The following is a 19469-nucleotide window of genomic DNA, read 5'->3' on the forward strand; positions in this document are numbered from 1 at the left end:
ATTATACCATCTGGCATGCAAATACACAGTTACCTCTAAAGGTAAACTATATGTCGCATTTATGGACTTGCGAGCTGCCTTTGATTCTATACCAAGAGAGTTGCTATGGGCCAAATTTAGCAAAACATCTACTGATAAAAGGCTTTTATTTCTAATCAGATGTCTCTATGCTAACTCCTCCATTCAGGTTAGATATGATCCTTCAGGGGCCGTAACTGGTCATATTCCTACCACTCGAGGAGTCAGGCAAGGTTGCTTGCTGGCCCCTGCATTGTTTAACTTATTTGTAAATGACCTGGCCCAGGTTTTGGGAAAGGTGGATGCCCATTCCCCTAAACTAGCAGACGTACATGTTCCTGCACTATTATATGCTGACGACATGGTGCTCTTATCTCAGTCTTGGCTTGGTTTAACGAGACTTCTCAAAGCGTTTGCCCATTATTGTAACTCAAATAAACTCTCCATTGATTTTGATAAATCAAAGGTTTTGGTTTTTTCGAACTCTAGGAAAGTCTATAATTGGAGGATTAATCAGATCTGTATAGAACAGGTCACCAAGTTCAAATATCTTGGGATTTATTTTCAAGCCAATCTAAATTGGAAATCTCAGCACCTATATGCTATTTCTCTGGCACGCAATACATTATTTGTCTTCTTGCGTTTTTTCTTTAGAAAAGGTGCCCAATTTATACCTATGGCCTTGCGAGTCTTTCGCACTAAAATTGCGGCTCAATTGCTCTTTGGTGTCTCTATATGGACTCAGGGGGTCTGTTCGGATATCGAATCGATCCAGCCTAGATTCCTTAGGGTTATTTTCTGAGTCCCAAAATGCTTATCTTATGCTACTCTTTGCCTCGAGACTGGTTCTTGTTCGATCTCCTGTCTAGCTTGGAAGGTTTCACTCACACGTTGGCTCAAACTTTGTTTGAACCCCCAGAGATCTCTTTATGTTCAACATATGTGGAGGGATTCTTTTCCTAACCCATGGTTGTCTGTAGTTACCAACAAAATGCTGGGTATGTGGCTCTATCCTTCTCACATTCTCTCCTTGGGCTATGCAAAGGCAAAAGCCACTGCCATTCAGAGCCTAAAGGATATTGATCAACGCCTGGTTGCCCTTGAGAATAGACGCTGTTCCCCCGTACATCTCGGCGTCTCCCCCACAGTTGAAAACCAGTCTGTTAGATATCTATCTTCCCTTCACTTTGCTAAATTCAGGTCAGCCTTTTCTAGGGCCAAGTTGAATGTATTACCTTCTGCTATACTCCTCACCAGGTTTTCTAAAGATCCTTCTGCTTTTGGAGCTGTCCATGTGGAGAGGGTAGCCTTGAAACTGTCATGCACATCTTGCTATACTGTCCCCTATACCGTGACTCGAGGAGAGAATTATTGTCTCCAATTTTTGAGCAGTTCCCTGGTAGGCCTGACTCCTTCTATCTTAACTATTGCCTGGCTGACACCAATGATGAAGTCACTAAAATAGTAGCTAAATTCATTTATGGGGCTATGAGACAGACATCCCGCCATGGTTTTTTATAATGTATTTTTAGTTCTAGTCGCAATCCTGTTTTTACATTTTCGATGTTCTTTGTGACATTTATTGCACCTCTGTATGCTCTTCTTCTGTTTTTCTTTTTTGTTTTTCTGGTTGGATTAAGGCTGTAATAAAATTGATTGATTGATATAAACAATATAACACAAGCAATACCTACAACACTTGTATCTTCAGCCTTCTTGTCAGATTACTGGGTGCTTACGTCCAAGCCAGACTTGTGTACCAAGATTCCAGAAGAAGCTCTTCTACCTTACATTTGTCCAAGGGCAACTCAGGAGATCAGTGCAAACAATCAATCCATCAATACCATGTAGTCACCAAACAATTTAGGGCTGTGTGAAGTGATTCGGTTGAGAAGTACTATCTGAGGTGACAAACTTATGTCCGCACAAAGGCATAGCCAGTGGAAGGGCAGCCCATGTTCCTCCCACTGGCAACATCCGTGGGTGACACCCATGTGCGTGATGTCACCTGCAAAGGGGCGGGGCCCGGTCACCCTCGGGCCCACCACAGCCCTCCTGATCACATTTCCTGCTAGCATTTGCTGGCTGGATGCATTTATTTCCCTTTCTTTCCCACATTGGAGGGCACAAAGAGGGCACTGGCAGCCCTTTTCATTGGAGGCCCAGATTCTCAGAACCCGACCACGCATTGGTGGCTCCGCCCCTGTGTCTGCACTATGTGATCTAGGGCAGATCTTTCATGCATGCAAATCCCCACCTGATGAGAAATGAACATACATGTGTGAGCAGGCCTCTTAAATCTTGAGCTAGGTGTTTTCGTTATAACACGGGTGGAGCAGCAATTGAGTGGATATGTTCTAAGAACGTGTGCCACTCGCTGCCAGGGGCCACTCACCTGCTGCCTCCCCCTCACTGCAGGGCTGCCTCTCTTCTTCACCCTTCCCCTGGTCCTTGGTCCTCTGCCGACTCCAACCTCCACAGCAGCTCCTAAGCTTTGCCTGGCCACTGGCCTATAAAGACACCACACCAGCCTATGCCTCTTGCCAGGCTGTGGCATTATTCGAGTGCGCAGTGGCCAGGCAAAACTTAGGTGCCACCACCAGGATAGTAGAAGCCAGAGCAACAACTTCTAAGTACTGCCCAGCCACTGGGACTGTAAAATTAAATCATGGCCCGGTGCACTAGGCCATGATGTTTTTATAGTGATCCAGCAGCCAGGCAAAGGAGACATCAGTGCAGCTCCTGCTAACTGGGCAAAGAGGCATCTTTTTAAAGTGGTGATTGTCTTCATTCAGCAGGAGGAGAGAAACTGGCCCTATCCATCCCCAGCACAGCATCCCTCCAGTGGCTATTTCTGGTGCCTATCTTATGTTTCTTTTTTAGATTGTGAGCCCTTTGGGGATGGAGCCATTTTATTTAATTATTTATTCATATCTGTGTAAAGCGCTTTGGGAACTTTTGTCGAAAAGCAATATATACATATTCATTGTATTCATATTCATATTCCTGTCAAAAGCTGTTGTGGTGGCAGCAGAGAGAGGAGGAGGTAGAGGAGGCCTGGCGGGAGGGATGAGGTGCCTCAGAAGCGACCACTAAGGAGGTAGCGATAGGGCCAAGGGTGGTGGGAGAGAAAGGGAGCCAATGGTGCGGCTCAGGTGGCAGCCATGCTTAGAACACAGGCCGCCAACATCACTACATTACAGCATTATGGCAGGTCCTCTTGTGAGGCAATCGTCTCAGGTGGCAGATAACCGGTGCATCAGCAGGGCAGCAAGAGGCCCAGAACTGCCACCATCAGAGCAGTTCTTTGGGACCAGTCTGATCTTGACAAGCTTTACAAGGAGCATCTCTCCTCACACTCCTTGCAAAGCTTGCAAGAGCTTTGTCAAAGTTCTCAGACATATGTTGACTAGATCATGTTGTCTTGTGATTCCAAGTTATTTTGAGTCCTTACAGATCTTTATAAAGTCGGGCGCATTTCAACTCATAATCTTCCTCAGTGACTTTCCAAGTATTGTTCTCACAAGGGCATAGCACATAGCCCCTCCAGAGTGCTTTTGATCCAAATGAATTTTCATTATATTTTGAAGGTCTCCTTCTCACTCAGTGGCACGCATTTTTTCTGTATAGTGTTGTGCCCTTATTATAAAAGTTTTTAAAAAATCAAGCCACATATCTAAACACAGTGGCTTAAGGTTCAAACTTCTTATATAGAGTTTGTCACTGAGTGAGCCACTGAGTGAGAAGGGGACCTTGGAAATATTATGGAAACTTATTTGGATCATATTGGATCATATTGCAGTTTTTCCTGATCTTTTGTATTGCTTTGGTTTACTTTTTGGGTCAGGTTCATACCCTGCTTTGTTTTGTGTATCACTTTGTTACACACACACTCCACCAGCATGACAGCCTTTTGTTTTGATTCCCCACTCATTTTGTGTTTTCGCGCCATATCATGGTGCACATGAATGTGACCAAGCCTGAGCTGCATACCTCAAGCCTGCACATTATGCATCAAGTTGCCCAAGGTCAAGTCATATTGATAGGTATATGTGCAGAACTGCAAACATCATACTGGGAAACAAAAGAGCAGCTTTTTCCAAGCAAGCAAGAGGCTCTAGAGATCGGATTTCAGTCTTCATGTCAAAATGACATTTCAAAAAATGAGCGTATACTCAGAATCACTACCAAGAGAGAGAAAATGGATTTGTAAAGCAACAGTTTCCAACTACAACCAAATGGTGCAAACGGCTACTGAAATTAACAGAAGTTGTGTGGCAGAAGTGCTTAACGCATTGCACTCATGGAGCAGAAAAGATAACAGGTGGACCTTTTCAGCCAAGAGGGACAGTGAGAACATCCTTTTGAGCTCATAAATATATGAACACTTATAAAAACTACTTATTCTTTTTTTGAAACCCATGGGAGATATTTGTTTCCCATCGTAAGTCCAAAAAAAGAAAGGAAAGCAAGGAAGATCCACTGGATAATAAATGTACAGATTATTTCATATGAGCTAGCTGGAGATTCATTTAGGAAAGAATGCTTATTATGTGTTGGAGTTGCCTATGGAATTATCATTGTTATGTTCTCCACTCTATCATTTTCAAAACGAAGTCACTGGCGAGTGGATTATAGACTTACAAACACAGTGTAGAGAAAACTCACTTGAACATCTGTTCATGTCTGGGGCTCGGAGACCGTAGTACCCGGACGGGCAGGAATTCAAGCACTCCCCATATTGCCTCATTCCTTCTCTTCGGAGAAAGAAGAACAATTTATGCTGACATCTGATGCATCCGTTGTCCTTTGAGCAAGACAAACAACCTTTGCAAATTGGATTTGGTCCATAGTTAGCTGTGAAATTAAAAAAAACAAAACATGAAGATGGCATGAAAAACCAAGAAACTAATTGAGAATCCTTAGGCAGGCGTGTTAGTAAGCTGGGCACTTCCAATTTGCTTTGGAAGTGAAAGCTTCCTTTCTTTATGAACCATGTGCTATAGTTTAACAAGATAAAAATATTAATAAAGATGCATGATATTAGATGCAGCTGGAGATCAAAATAAAATTAATCACAGTGCGACTAAGTGAAGCCAGTGGATGAAATTTTACTCAGTCCCTCAGCAGCCGGGCACCCACCCACCCTCCCAGTACTCAGTGAGGGATGGCCCCTTTTGGGGGCCATGTAGGAATTTTTTGGGTCGTGCCAGATTGGCTTTGGGTGTGACCTTTTTTGCCTACTTCTCACTGAGGCTTAGGAGTTAGGTTGTAGGCAGGAATCGTAAAACAACTGGTCACTTGGCATGAGAGTGTGGGTGTTGGGTAGGTAGACTCAGTATCAGTGTTTGGTTGGAGGGCCAGTTAGGGTGGGGGGGGTCAAGGAACAGCCCTTCAGGGTTTTGGCAGCCCGGAGGGCTGGGAATGGCCCCCACTTGGGGGTGGCGTGACTCACCAGCTCAGAGATTTAGTGGCTTGGGTTTGGGGTGGGCTGGGCCACTCCCCTCTCAGTGGGGGAAGCCTCGGAGGTCAGGACATGGAGCCTGATCGAATCAGGACCCGGCTCTTCACCCTGGTGTGGGATGGCCCTCACTAGGAGGGCCACCACATAGGAGGAGTACCTGCACTCTGATTTGTTAGGGACCTTGTTGCAAGTTTGTTATGGCTGTACGATAATAAAGTGGCCCTTACTTACTCTAAGAGTTTCCTGTCTTCATTGGGGCCTGGGGGTGCAAATGCTCCTGGGGATGGAAGTAATTTATTTTGTCCCCACTTAAAACAAAAAAGCAGCATAGATAACCAAGCAGTCCAGAGAGCAAGGGAGCATTGTTTCTCGGACAAAAACTGTTCATCCCCTAGGCTCATTTCAAAGCAAGGCAGACCTGTGGATTCTTCAGTCACAAGAACTGAATTCCTAGCTCATTGTGGCTTTAGAAGTTTCCTCCTTGGCTTCTCCAAGATAGGGCTAAGATAGATTCCTGCCTGCAACCTTGGAGAAGCCGCTGCCAGTCTGTGAAGGCAATACCGAGCTAGATATGGCAGCTTCCTATGTTCCTATGACTTTTGCACTGCTTGTGGGCTTTTCAGTGGCATCTGGCTGACCACTGTAGAAAAGATGATTGGTGGACATATGGGGTGGCTTCATGCTTCATGGTGGCAAATAATGTGCTCCCAACTGCCAGCTCCTTGTGTACTCCCAGCTTCCAATGTCTGGTGCCCCAGCCACACTTCCTTCCACCACCCTTCTGCCACCCAACTTCAAATCTTGGTTACAGATGTTGTGTGATGAAAGGAATTGAATCTGGGATATGCGGTATTATAGGGTTCAGATGACATGCCAGGAGCGGAAATTGTGGCATGTGCCAGCAGCATATGCTTGCCGGGAACTGGCAGTTGGCAGCACCTCGCTTCCCACTGTGATGTGTGAAACCGCCCACAGTCTGATCTTGCAGAGCTCTTCTCACATTAACTTAGTGCCCTTCAACATACACAACCACAGTAGCCTCACAGGAGAACAGAACAAACAAAGCATTCTGGTCCCAGGTAGAGTCTAGTCTAGAGATCTGTTCCAAACCTTCAGCAAAGTCAAGACAAAAAACAAAAACAACAATGCCCCAACTTTCTCAGGACACCCAAACATGGGATCTGTCATTACAATTCTGTCCTGTCGTGAGGAGGAGGAGGAGGAGGAGGAGGAGGAGGAGGAGGAGGAGGAAGAGGAAGAGGAAGAGGAAGAGGAAGAGGAAGAAGAAGAAGAAGAAGAAGAAGAAGAAGAAGAAGAAGAAGAAGAAGAAGAAGAAGAAGAACTACCACCACCACCACCACCGTATTTGTTAGCCACCCCATAACAAATTGTTCTCTGGGTGGCTCGCAACACAATAAAACCTCCAATTAAAGCACATAACACAAACTAAACACATTACAATATATAATAGAAAACACAATCAAAACATTTTAATACTTTTTAAAAAATCAATTGTTAAAAGCCTCTGCGAACAGAAAGGGCTTCACCTGGCGTCTAAAACAGGGATTCCCCACAGGAGGTAATAATACCTCTAGGGGTACTTGAAGGACCCCAAGGAAGTACTCAGAGCTCTCCTGCCTTCCCATGCCGCAACTGTGCTATTTGTTCCTCATCTGAGAATTGCTGGCTTGAAGCTGACACATCCTCAAGAATGTGCCTGCTGCAGAAGGGGAGGGAGGAAGGTGAAAAATCTTCTCCCTCTGCTCCGGATTGGCTGGCTGCATGCAGAAGCTCAGCATACCCCTATCCTCAGCCTGACTGACAGGCTTCAGAAAATTAGCACTGAGTACTCCCAGTAAAAAGCCACCTAATAGTGCAGTGGGGAAATGTTTGACTAACAAGCAGAAGGTTGCTGGTTTGAATCCCCATTGGTATGATATCGGGCAGCAGCGAAATAGGAAGATGATGAAAGGCATCATCTCATACTGCATGGGAGGAGGCAATGGTAAACCACTCCTGTATTCTACCAAAAGAAAACCACAGGGCTCTGTAGACGCCAGGAGTCGAAATCGACTTGACAGCACACTTTACTTTACTCCCAATAAAACTGCTTGTGACAGTAACTTAGCAGGTTAATCTGGATTTAAGCCAGTGACTGGAGTAGCCGGTCTCATAACTCTGTGTGTGCATACACGTGTGTGCACTCGCACACAAACTGCTATGGTGTACCTGAGTTGAACATTTGTGCAGAAGCAGTGCACTTGTTTTTAAAGGTTGGGAGCCCCTGCTCTAAAAGAACAAAGTGACATGGCGAGGTGAGCCTCACTGGGAAGGCTATTCCAAAATGGGGCACCACCACTGAAAGGGCCGCAACACTAGCATGATAGAATCGATTGTTTTGAAGAAGTCCCACAAGGAATGGGCTCCAAAGCAAATGCCCTTGAACTGGTGGTGGCGACAGCTTGTTGGCTTGACTTCTGACAACAGACAGGCCCAGTACAAGCATGATAGACTGTCTCGGGCAGGGTTTGACAACCTTGGCTCTCCAACTGTAGCTGAACTACAACTCCCATCATCCCAGTCACAAGAAATTGTTCAGCCAATAAAAGCTGAGGTTAGACAAGTGTTAGGAACTCATAAGCCTTTATTTTCACAGATTCTGTCTCGACTCATTAGGCTAATCTAATGCTTGCTTTCATTCCTCACTGACCTATCTGTACTAAATTTCTCTTATTAAATAAAACCTTGCTTTCCTTTAACTCAGTTGTTTTCTTGGCACACATGTTAAAGGATTCCCATTTCAAGACACTGGCTGACTCAAGGTCCCATCATGAGATCAAAATTTCTGTGGGTGCCTAACAGGGCAATGAGGTGTCTTCTACAGCAAAAGTAAATAAAGTGTGCTGTTGAGTTGGTGTTGACTCTGTGGTTGTCTTTGGTAGAATACAGAAGTGAGTTACCATTGCCTCCTCCCACACAGAATGAGATGATGCCTTTCAGCACCTTCCTATATCACTGCTGCCCGATATAGGTGGGAAACATACCAGCGGGGATTCGAACCGGCAACCTTTGGCTTCCTAGTCAAGTCATTTCCACACTGCGCCATTAGGTGGCTTGTATTCTACAGCACTGGCTCCCTTATATTTAGCAGGGGCAGCAACTGTCCCTATTTGACCAAGTATTGAATGCCTTCCATTTGCTGTTGTTGGTGTCTCCTTTGTGCTTCTTTTGAGATTGTGAGCCCTCTGGGATTCAGGATGCCAACTCTGACAGAAGCGATTCCTGGAGACTACCCACACACACACACACACACACACACTCTCTCTCTCTATCTATCTATCTATCTCTATATATATATTACCAATATTTTCCACATCATCATACTGTTAAAATCTCCAGAATTGCTTTCAATAGTCAGCTGGAGATTGATGCTACTTCCTGGGGAATCCAGGCCCATCCTGAAGGGTCAGCAGTCCTATTACTTGTAGTAGTATACCACTACTAACACTACTAACATTTATATACTGCTTTTCAACAAAAGTTTGCAAAGAGGTTTACATCAATCAACCAACCAACCAACCAATCAATAATACATAAGATGATTCCCAGTCCCAAAAGGCTCACAATCTAAAAATAAACATAAGGTTGACACGAACAACAGCCACTGGAGGGATGCTGTGCTGGGGTTGGAGATGGCCAGTTGCTCTCCCACTGCTAAATATAAGAGAATCACCTATTTGAAAGGTGTCTCTTTGCTTAGTTAGTACACATGTGAATGCAACAGCAGCAGCATATCAAAAATAAGGCAGAATTGCACAGGCTTCAAAACACTAAAGCTTATGTTGCAAGAAAGCAGTCGGTTTTTGAAATGCCACAAACCATTTGTTCCAATGGACCAAAGTCTAGGTCATACAATCATTCCTCACAGAGTGAAGCCACGTTTACCTCCTCATTTGATACTGGGAACCATTTGTTGAAACATGCCCCATAAGGAAAAAAGAAATTAGGCCTTACTACCTTGGAGTAATCCCTTTGAAGTCAACATTCTGACTGACAGATGCAGTTCTCCATATTGGAGATGAGGACTGTCTCACACACTTTTATTTTATTTATTTATTTTACATTTTATATCCTGCTCTTCCTCCAAGGAGCCCAGAGCGGTGCACTACATACTTAAGTTTTCTCCTCACAACAACCCTGTGAAGTAGGTTAGGCTGAGAGAGAAGTGACTGGCCCAGAGTCAACCAGTGAGTTTCATGGCTGAACGGGGATTTGAACTCAGGTCTCCCGGGTCCTAGTCCAGCACGCTAACCACTACACCACGCTTCCACACTTGACTCCACCACGTATCACTGAAGGTCAGAATACCATGACAGCAGCAAGTGTATTCAGCAGTGACTTCTACAAAATACAGCTAGTAGGGTCACCAACTCTGAATGAAAATATTCCTGGAGAAAATATTCCTTCCCCCACAAGGATTTTTCACAAGAATCAAGTCATTCAAACCTACCAAGCTACTTTCAAGAGTCTCCTGGAGACTGATGCCAATATAGGCGTAGGATTGGCAATCCAATCCTACTGTAGGATTGGCAATCCAAAGGGATAGGGGAGATCTAAAATACAGCATGTGGTGCTGAACTCGCCCCTCTCACTTCCTCCCCCTACACCCATTGGTGGGTCTCAAAGATCAGAAGTTCCACCACCCCACAGGAAACAAGTTGGTCTAGTAAGAACTAATCAACCTACTTTCCTTTCACTGTCTCTACAACTGGACTAAATTTGGTGCAAATTGAGGTCCACAAGTTAGATCTCTTGCGCCTCAAATCATCTTGGATCAGGGTGGAGTTCATCATAAAAAACTGCACCAATGAGGAACTACAGCTGTTCCAAATGTGGTTCAAAACTGCTTAGACAGTCCTCAAGTTAGTGCACTTGTGCCTCAAAGGTTTATGCATCCGCCATCCTGAATTGGGGTGGATGACATCGTCATAATCTTTGCTGTCGAGTTTTCCCTATGCGTCCCTACAGTTGAAGCAAATTTGTGTCTAATCAGTTAGACTGTCCACAAGTTAGCTCACTTGCTCCTCAAAGGTTTAAGCGTCCACCATCTTGGATCAGTGTGGATGACATAATCACAAACTAAGCCATTGAGGTTTTCCTATGTGTCCCTTCAGCTGTACCCAATTTGGTTCATATTGGTCCAGGCATTGCGAAGTTGATAGTGGGGGACACACAGATGGACACATGGAAATACACACACGGACACACATGCAGAAATGCTGGGTGATCTCATAAACCTACTGAAAAGAAGGCTAAAAAAAACAGATTGGGAGGGAAAACATGGGTGGGAAAAGGTTTTAGCAGCTACACACATGTGCGCGTGTGCACACATACACACACAAATTGCTCTCTCATCCCACCCACTTGACAGAATGTGGGTAGGGATCCACACATTTAGGCTTAGCTCACTAGCCCGCAATTATTTGTGGTCGCCACCAGAACTCTCTCTTCCATCAGATCCTTTTCTGGCACACAGGCAAAGGGCTTGGGAAATAAGTGGGTGTTCTGGCATTTGGACTGGGATACAGGAATGGTAAGAAACAATGGGAGCTGCTGTTTCTTATCTTCTCAAAAATAGCAGTAAAAATGAGAGTGGAGAGGAGAGCAGGTCTTGTGCTAGCAAGCATGACTTGTCCCCTTAGCTAAGCAGGTCCATCATGGGACACTTGATGTGTGAGCACTCTAAGATATTCCTAGAGGATGGAGCCTCTCTGGGAAGAGCAGAAGGTTCCAAGTTCCCTCCCTGGCATCTCCAAGATAGGGCTGAGAGAGATTCCTGCCTGCAACCTTGGAGAAGCCACCAGTCTGTGTAGACAATATTGACCTAGATGGACCTATGGTCTGACTCAGTATATGGTAGCTTCCTATGTTCCTATGGGCTCTGGTGAGGAGATCTGTGTGGTGTTGGGTGCCCAACACCACACCTGCCACTGGGGGGGCACCTGCCACTGGGGGGGCACCTGCCACTGGTAAGCTGGCAAGTGGATTTTTAGATGCTTGCATATGGGTCGTGCCAAGTCCCTAGCTTACAAGGGTCATGCTACTGTAACAACAAAGTTGCCCCTGAAATGGTTCCCTTTCTGCATGAGGAATATATCACAACAATGCAAGCAATGCTTGATCTAGCCCAGTACTCTTTACCTTGACTGGCAGTGGCTCTCAAAACTGTCTGGCAATGTTTCCTCCCAGACCAGCTACCCAAATCCTTTAACTGGACTGGAGATTACAGGGCCTTGAACCTGGGACTCTACTTCTCCATTGTGGTCCCTCCCAAGTGAGAACCGAGAGTCCATTCTATACACTTGTTGGGTAGTTGGAGGCCCAGCCCCATCTGGAGAGGCCAGGGATTGAACCTGGGACCTTTGGCATGCAGAGCAGATGCTCTACCACTGAGCTATGGCCCCAACCCAGGGGATTATTACAGTTCTTGGGTGGTTAAAATCACTTGACCATCAGGCTTATGACTTTCAACATCAGAGACATAGCATAATCACTCAGAAATGCACCGGCTGTCAAGACTTATAATTTAATTGTACATGGAGACACACTTGCAACTCTATCCTGGTTGGCATTACCCCAAACTATGGGTCTCCTCCTCTTTCCACTTCTTACCCCCTCACCTTCAGCATCCTCACATATACCCCGCTGACTGCAGGACACTCTATCCCACACACTCTAAACCTGTGTCTCAAATACTGAAAACTAAATTTGTTTTTGTCAGTCTTTTAATATCTAAAATATTTCAGCTTGCTGCTCTGGACTAACATTAGTCTCATATGCAGGTGAATAAACAGAGATTTAATTTTTCCCCCTTTGATGGCTTGTTTATTTTGTCTTTTATTGTAAGTTTTAACTTTTTCCAAGCCCCAAAACCTGCAGGGATCCAGAGATGCAGGATTCCAACAAAAACACAGGCCCAAATCCAGATCCACCCAAACAGCCAAAGACAAAAAAACAAATGTCTGAAGCACAAAAAACCACGAACGAGGTGAAAGAGACCAATACTTAAAATCAAGAAGGGCAGCAATACAAGATGAATGCCGATAATAAAAACTGATGTCAGTACGTCACACTTGGGAGTCATTAGTCATAAAACTGAATGTCAAATAGAATGGGGCAGGAGAGTGGAAAAGAGGTCCTTGACCATTCAGCCTGATTCACAGTTACCTTCTAACATCAAGTAAAAATGATTCAAGACAAAGAGCACAGGAGGAAAGTTCTAGAGATCCCTGCATCTGCTTATCAGCTATTAGAGATTATTTACATGTTAAATGGGAGGAGAGCAAACAATAGCCATGTGCAGAACCTTTTGACTGCAAAACATTTCGACTTGAAATGGGCCGTTTCGAGTGTTTTGAGCTCAAAACAAAACACCCTCTAAATAAAGGGCCTGTTTCAAGCTCAAAGCAAAACAAACCCATTTCGATCAAAGTGTTTCTACATTTTGAGCGCTGTATTGGAGGCCTGTTTTTCCCTTGCTGATTTATTTTCTGGCACTGGCTTCTGATTGGCTTGTGATCTCCTTGCTTCTTGGTTGGCTTATCATACAAATCAAATGTTGTCATGGGCAAGTGTGCCCCCATTGGTTGGGGGAGGGGGAAAGCAAAAGGAAGGAATTTCAAAATGTATCCAAAAGGAATGGGAGGCAGAGAGAGCCCTTATAATGTGCCTCTCTTGATGAGGATACACCAGGAGAGGAGGAAGGTAGGTTTGATTTTGTGGTTCTTTTCTCAGCACTGAGCATAATATGCTGTGCTGTCTGGTTTTGCTGGATCTCAGGTTGATAAAGGCAGAATTTGGGTGCCTGCCTGCCTTGAGTTGTGGTTTGATAGTGTTGTGGTGAGAAATGAACAGTGGCAGCTGTGTGTGTGTGTGTGTGTGTGTGTGTGTGTGTGTGTGTAAGAGAGAGAGAGAGAGAGAGAGATTTCTGAGTGATTGCTGTGATGAGCTCCATGTCTGGCCTTGAGACTAACTTGTGCCTCACCCACTTGTTCTGGTTTGCTCTGCAAACTGCATTGCAAGGTGTAGTCAGTGGAAATGTGGCTGAAGTTGCTCTAGTTGAAGTTATGGCTATGCTTGCTGCTGCTAAGGGTGCTGCTGTGGCAGCTGTTGCAATGCTAGGAAGTAACGTAAGGAGTTATAATTGTGTGAGAGAGAGCAGCTTGTGTTAATGATGTTACTGCAGCACAGACACTGTGGCTGGCAGTGGATTCTGGATCGGTGATTCTTTTGTGGCCATTTTTGGAGTTTGTTTGAAATGTGTGTTCTTTGTTGTGGGAGACAGATTTTTACTTTGTGCTTCTACAGGGGTTTTCAAGGCAGGATTGTAAAACATTTGCACACTCTGTGAATGCAGCTTTTTCTGATCATAGGGAACAATGGGAAAACTCAAAAAAATCACAGTGTTCCTCATGGGTAGGTCCTAGGGACACCAAAGTGGGTTATGTGGTAGGGCATGATGGGTGCTACCTACCAGCCAACCCACAAAAGTAATGGGTAATCAGGCAATTTTAAACACATTTTTAGGGTTGGGGAGAAAGGTTAAAAATGTGTTTAAAATCACCTGCTTGCCCATTTCTTTTGTGGGGTGGATGGCAGGTAGCATCTATCATGCCCTTCCACACAACCTTGGAGCTAGGTGTCCCTAAGAGCTACCCATGAAGAACAATGGTATGTTTTGAGTTTCCCCATTGTTCCCTATGGCTGAAAGACATGAAACGTTTTTGAGTTTGTTTCCTTGAAACAGCTGGTTCAAATACTGTTTCAGTGAAACATTTTGGCTCTTTTGCATTTCATTTCAAGCTTGAAGCAAAATGCAAAATCCGTTTCAGACACATCCCTAGTTAACAATGATGAGAGTCAGGACCAAACTAGATGAGGCAACAGAGATCTATATCTGGATCAGCCCATTGAGTGATGGATGAAATATTTCATTGTCATATGCTGCCTTCTTCTTGGCAAGAAGCATTCATTTCTCTTATTCGTAAGGAAGGGAAGGATCCAACTAGACCACAATTGTACAGACCAATTTCTCAGCTGAATGTGGATTACAAACTTTTTGCGGCGATTTTGGCAGGAAGGCTGAAAGGTTTTTTAATTGATATAACACATCCGGATCAGACAGGATATGTACCAAAGAGATACATAAAAGACAATCTGAGCTATATATTGAATGCAATAGATGATATTTCAAAGAATAAGAGTAAAGCAGCGATGATTTTCTTGGACGCAAAGAAAGCTTTTGACAATCTTGATTGATCCTTCTTGTTTAAACTATTAGAAAAAATGAACTGTGGTCCTAATTTCCTTTCATGGATTTAAAGTATTTATCAGGAACAGCAAAGATAATGGTGAATGGGACGATATTTTTTTTAAAAAGCACTATAACAAAGGGTACTAGACAAGGGTGCCCCCTTTCACCATTGTTGTTTATCCCAGTTCTTGAACCATTGGTGATGGAGATAAGGCAGGAACAAAAAGTTTCTGGAATTAAAATGGTGGATCAAGAACATAAAATAAAATTGTATGCAGATGATGTAGTTCTTACAATTACTCAGCCAAAGCACTCTTTGGATTCAATAATGGAGCATATAAATCATTATGGCATGGTTTCAGGATATAAGATTAATAAGAACAAAATGCAGATTCTTACATGGAACCTGTCAGATACAGAACTATTATATTTGAAAGACAAGACTGGATTTCAACTGACAGAAAAACCAATTAAATATTTGGGGATTAATTTAACAGTGAATAACAAAGACCTGTTCAAGAATAATTATTTACCGTTATGGAGCCTTATTATGGCAGATCTAACCAGGTGGAAAAAATTAAATCTTTCTTGGCTGGGAAGGATAGCATCGGTCAAAATGAATATTTTACCAAAGATGAGCTTTTTATTTCAAATGATCCCGATTAAAATTGAGTATAAGACATTGAACATGTGGCAGAAGATAAATTCTTTTATTTGGGCCAATAAAAAAACCAAGAATTAAGTTCAGGGTCATGCAAGATGTAAAAGATTGGGGAGGACTGGCTGTTCCTAATTTGAAATTATATCATCATGCCAGCTGCTTGGATCAGAGAATCATATGGTCCAACGATGGTTATGGAAGGGTTTGACCTTCCAGAGGGGTTACATAAGTATTTATGGACTAATACAAAAAGGAAAGATCATGACATAAAATCCCATACAATTAGAAGTAGTTTATTACATGTTTGAGACACATATAAGAACAGGATAAGTCCGGAGCTATCACCTTTGGCATCTATCATAAACATTTTTTTTTTCATGGAGAAAAAAACTCTATAAATTTTGCCCACTGGAGAAAGAAGGCATACAATTTGCAAAGTTTACCTACAGGCAAAACAAAAATCATTATTATTATTATTACATTTATATCCTGCTCTTCCTCCAAGGAGCCCAGAGCAGTGTACTACATACTTGAGTTTCTCCTCACAACAACCCTGTGAAGTAGGTTAGGCTGAGAGAGAAGTGACTGGCCCAGATTCACCCAGCTAGTTTCATGGCTGAATGGGGATTTGAACTCGGGTCTCCACGGTCCTAGTCCAGCACTCTAACCACTACACGCTTGCTTCAGAATGGTCCAATGAACCCTCATGGTTTCAATATCTACAAATTAGTACTATTGAGCAGAAAGAAATACAGAGACAAGGTGGTAAACTTAGAGACTTAACAGAATTCAAAGTATTATTTACTAAAAATACCAGTCATTTACTAGGATTGATATATAAGTTGCTATTGAAATATGATTCAGAAACAGAACAGGTAAAAGACTGTATGATCAAGTGGATGCAAAATTTAAAGAGAACAACTGATATGCAACAATGGGAATACCAATGGAAGGTGAACATTAAATTTACAGCAAATACTATTTTAAGGGGAAATTGGTTTTTAAAAATGTATTTTAGATGGTATACTACTCCCACGATGATTGCAAAGATGGACAGTAATTAATCTGGAGATTGTTGGAAGTGTAAGAGCCATGCGGGGACATTTTATCATATGTGGCGGACATGTAGCAGAGTGCAACAATTCTGGAAAAAAATTCACCATAAGATGTAAGAAATTTTAAAAATAAATTTCCCTTACTCTCCAGAGGGTTCTTTTGTTAAACATGACTACGTCCTATATTCCTACTAAGTATTTGGAGCTGTCTTTGTATATGATTATTGCAGCCAGGATCTTCTATGCTGCTAAATGGAGACAACAAATAATCCCGACGGTAGATGAGTGGTTATTAAAATTATGGGAATATGCCTCTATGGCTAAAGTTACTGTTTATTTATGGAATATTTCAGATGAAACATTTATTTCTATTTGGGAGCCTTTCATAATTTACAATTTAGCACGGGGTTAACATCCTCATCCAAGATTTGGTTTTCCTTTCTAGAATAAACGATTAATTAAGGTGGTATTTCTGGGGGGTTTTTTTGGTTTTTTTTAATGTTTGTTTGTTTGTTTGTTTGTTTTTACAATTCTTGGCAAGGACGGTTTCGGGAGGGTGGGTGGTTTTTGGAAGGTGGAGAACAAAGGGCTGCTGAACCTCCGGACTGATGTATGTAATTATGAGATGTTTAAGAACTGCTAATTGTAAGGTTACTTTTATCTTTTTTCCCCTTTCATTCTGTATTTCTTTTCTATTTCTGTTACCTTGCTGAAAAACAATAAAAAGATAATTTTTTTTTTAAACAGACATTGTCTACATTGCCTACAACCAAGCTCTGAAAACATGTAGAGTGGAATCGGCATGTCTTGCAATAACATACTTCACTAATTGATACCACTGAAACCAGAATTCTTTGTTGAAAAAGAGTTGCCCACAATTCCCAGTTCCAATTGATACAGCTGACCTATGAAGGAAAATCTGAGTATTACAGTGCTTCCTTCCTGCTTTTGTATTATTTAATGTACTGATAGGTTACCATATTAAGAGGGCGGCAGGAAAAATACACAGAAATAGCTCATAGGGAAAAGGAAGAAATGCAAAGTTGGTGCTATGGATTGTTAGCCTTTGATAGAAAAGGATGCAGGATTTCAGCCGAACCATCAGTTGGGTGATAGTCATTGACAAGACGCAAGTTCCCCATCTGTGCAATGGAAATTATAGCGATCAACTTGAAAAGGTTTTGACAAGGAATGAGAGAATAAATATAAAGCACTGCACACCGAAACTAAGGAAAGTTTTTTTTTAGGTATCTGTTATACAGGTGAAACTCGGAAAATTAGAATATCGTGCAAAAGTCCATTAATTTCAGTAATGCAAATTAAAAGGTGAAACTGATATATGAGACAGACGCATACATGCAAAGCAAGATAAGTCAAGCCTTAATTTGTTATAATTGTGATGATCATGGCGTACAGCTCATGAAAACCCCAAATCCACAATCCCAGAAAATTAGAATATTACATGGAACCAAGAAGACAAGGATTGTAGAATAGAACAATCTCGGACCTCTGAAAAGTATACAGTGTACTGTGCTTGATTGGCCAGCAAACTCGCCTGACCTGACCCTATAGAGAATCTATGGGGCATTGCCAAGAGAAGGATGAGAGACATGAGACCAAACAATGCAGAAGTGCTGAAGGCCGCTAATGAAGCATCCTGGTCTTCCATAACACCTCATCATTGCCACAGGCTGATAGCATCCATGCCACGCCGCATTGAGGCAGTAATTGCTGCAAAAGGGGCCCAAACCAAGTACTGAATACATATGCATGCTTATACTTTTCAGAGGTCCGATATTGTTCCATTCTTCAATCCTTGTCTTCTTGGTTCCATGTAATATTCTAATTTTCTGGGATTGTGGATTTGGGGTTTTCATGAGCTGTACGCCATGATCATCACAATTATAACAAATTAAGGCTTGACTTATCTCACTTTGCATGTAATGCATCTGTCTCATATATCAGTTTCACCTTTTAATTTGCATTACTGAAATTAATGGACTTTTGCACGATATTCTAATTTTCCGAGTTTCACCTGTATATTTCTGTACCTATGCACACCATTAAAAAGGAATCCTTCACCTGACTTGTATAGACACCTAATTTCTCCTTTCTCTCTCTCTCTCTCTTTAAATATTTGATTTTGCCCTTTTATTTCTTTTAATAAACCATAAGATAATAAACCTCGTTCTCCTTTATCTGAAATTACTGTACCAATTTCCCTTATTTTATTAATTGTTCTTAAGTTCAAAATTAAAACATTTCTTTTCCTATGTTCTCTTTGGCACAAACTTAACATTCCACTTTTGTCTTGGAACTTATTTTTCGCAAAGTGTTTGGTTTGGATTGAGGGTTGCTGCTGTATATTTTTGTTTCGTCTGCACGTGGTGGTTTTAATTTGCTGAAATGCTGTTTTATTGATTGTTAGTTTTTGCTATTATATATTTTTCTAAGGGCCTTTTATAAAAAACTTGGACTACAATGTGTGAGGAAAACAGGATAAAAATTCTAATTTTGGCATTCCTATATGTACGCACATTATTTAAAAAAAGAGAAGAAAGGTAACATCTCTGAAGGCACCACAACAATTTTTTTTTAAAAATCTAACCTTGTGATCTGAAAAGCCTTTTCACAAAGTACAGTAGTTCTTGCAACCCATTTAGAAATCCATCACCAGATAGTACCAAATGCTTGAGCAGAAACTATAAGCTAACTAGTGAAATTCACGTCATTAAAAAAAAAAAAAAGAGTGTAGACTTCGTTGTTGAGATTCTGAGCCCCCAGCTGAAAAGCTGCATCTGGCTTCCAAAACATAATGTAAAAACATGATAGAGCATCTTTTACCTGTTTGTAGCCATTATCTACTTTGTCAATCAAACAAACGTAGAATCTGGTTTATATGTTGTAAAACTGTCACAGGGAAAACTGTCCAAGGATGGCAAAATAAAATGAGCAAAG

At 42.3% G+C, this 19469-nt stretch overlaps 1 protein-coding gene across 4 annotated transcripts in view; it reads right to left on the reverse strand.

The window, feature by feature from the left end:
• The window catches only part of RSPO2 (R-spondin 2), a 175754-nt gene that overhangs the window by 81749 nt on the left and 74536 nt on the right, over nucleotides 1–19469 (reverse strand). For all 4 annotated transcript variants that reach the window (XM_053242751.1, XM_053242749.1, XM_053242750.1 and 1 more), the window contains one exon: nucleotides 4687–4875. In XM_053242751.1, the coding sequence (XP_053098726.1) occupies nucleotides 4687–4875 (189 nt within the window). The remainder of the gene's footprint in view (nucleotides 1–4686; nucleotides 4876–19469) is intronic.

The sequence above is a fragment of the Hemicordylus capensis genome, chromosome 4 (genome assembly GCF_027244095.1).
Source record: "Hemicordylus capensis ecotype Gifberg chromosome 4, rHemCap1.1.pri, whole genome shotgun sequence".
NCBI lineage: Eukaryota > Metazoa > Chordata > Lepidosauria > Squamata > Cordylidae > Hemicordylus > Hemicordylus capensis.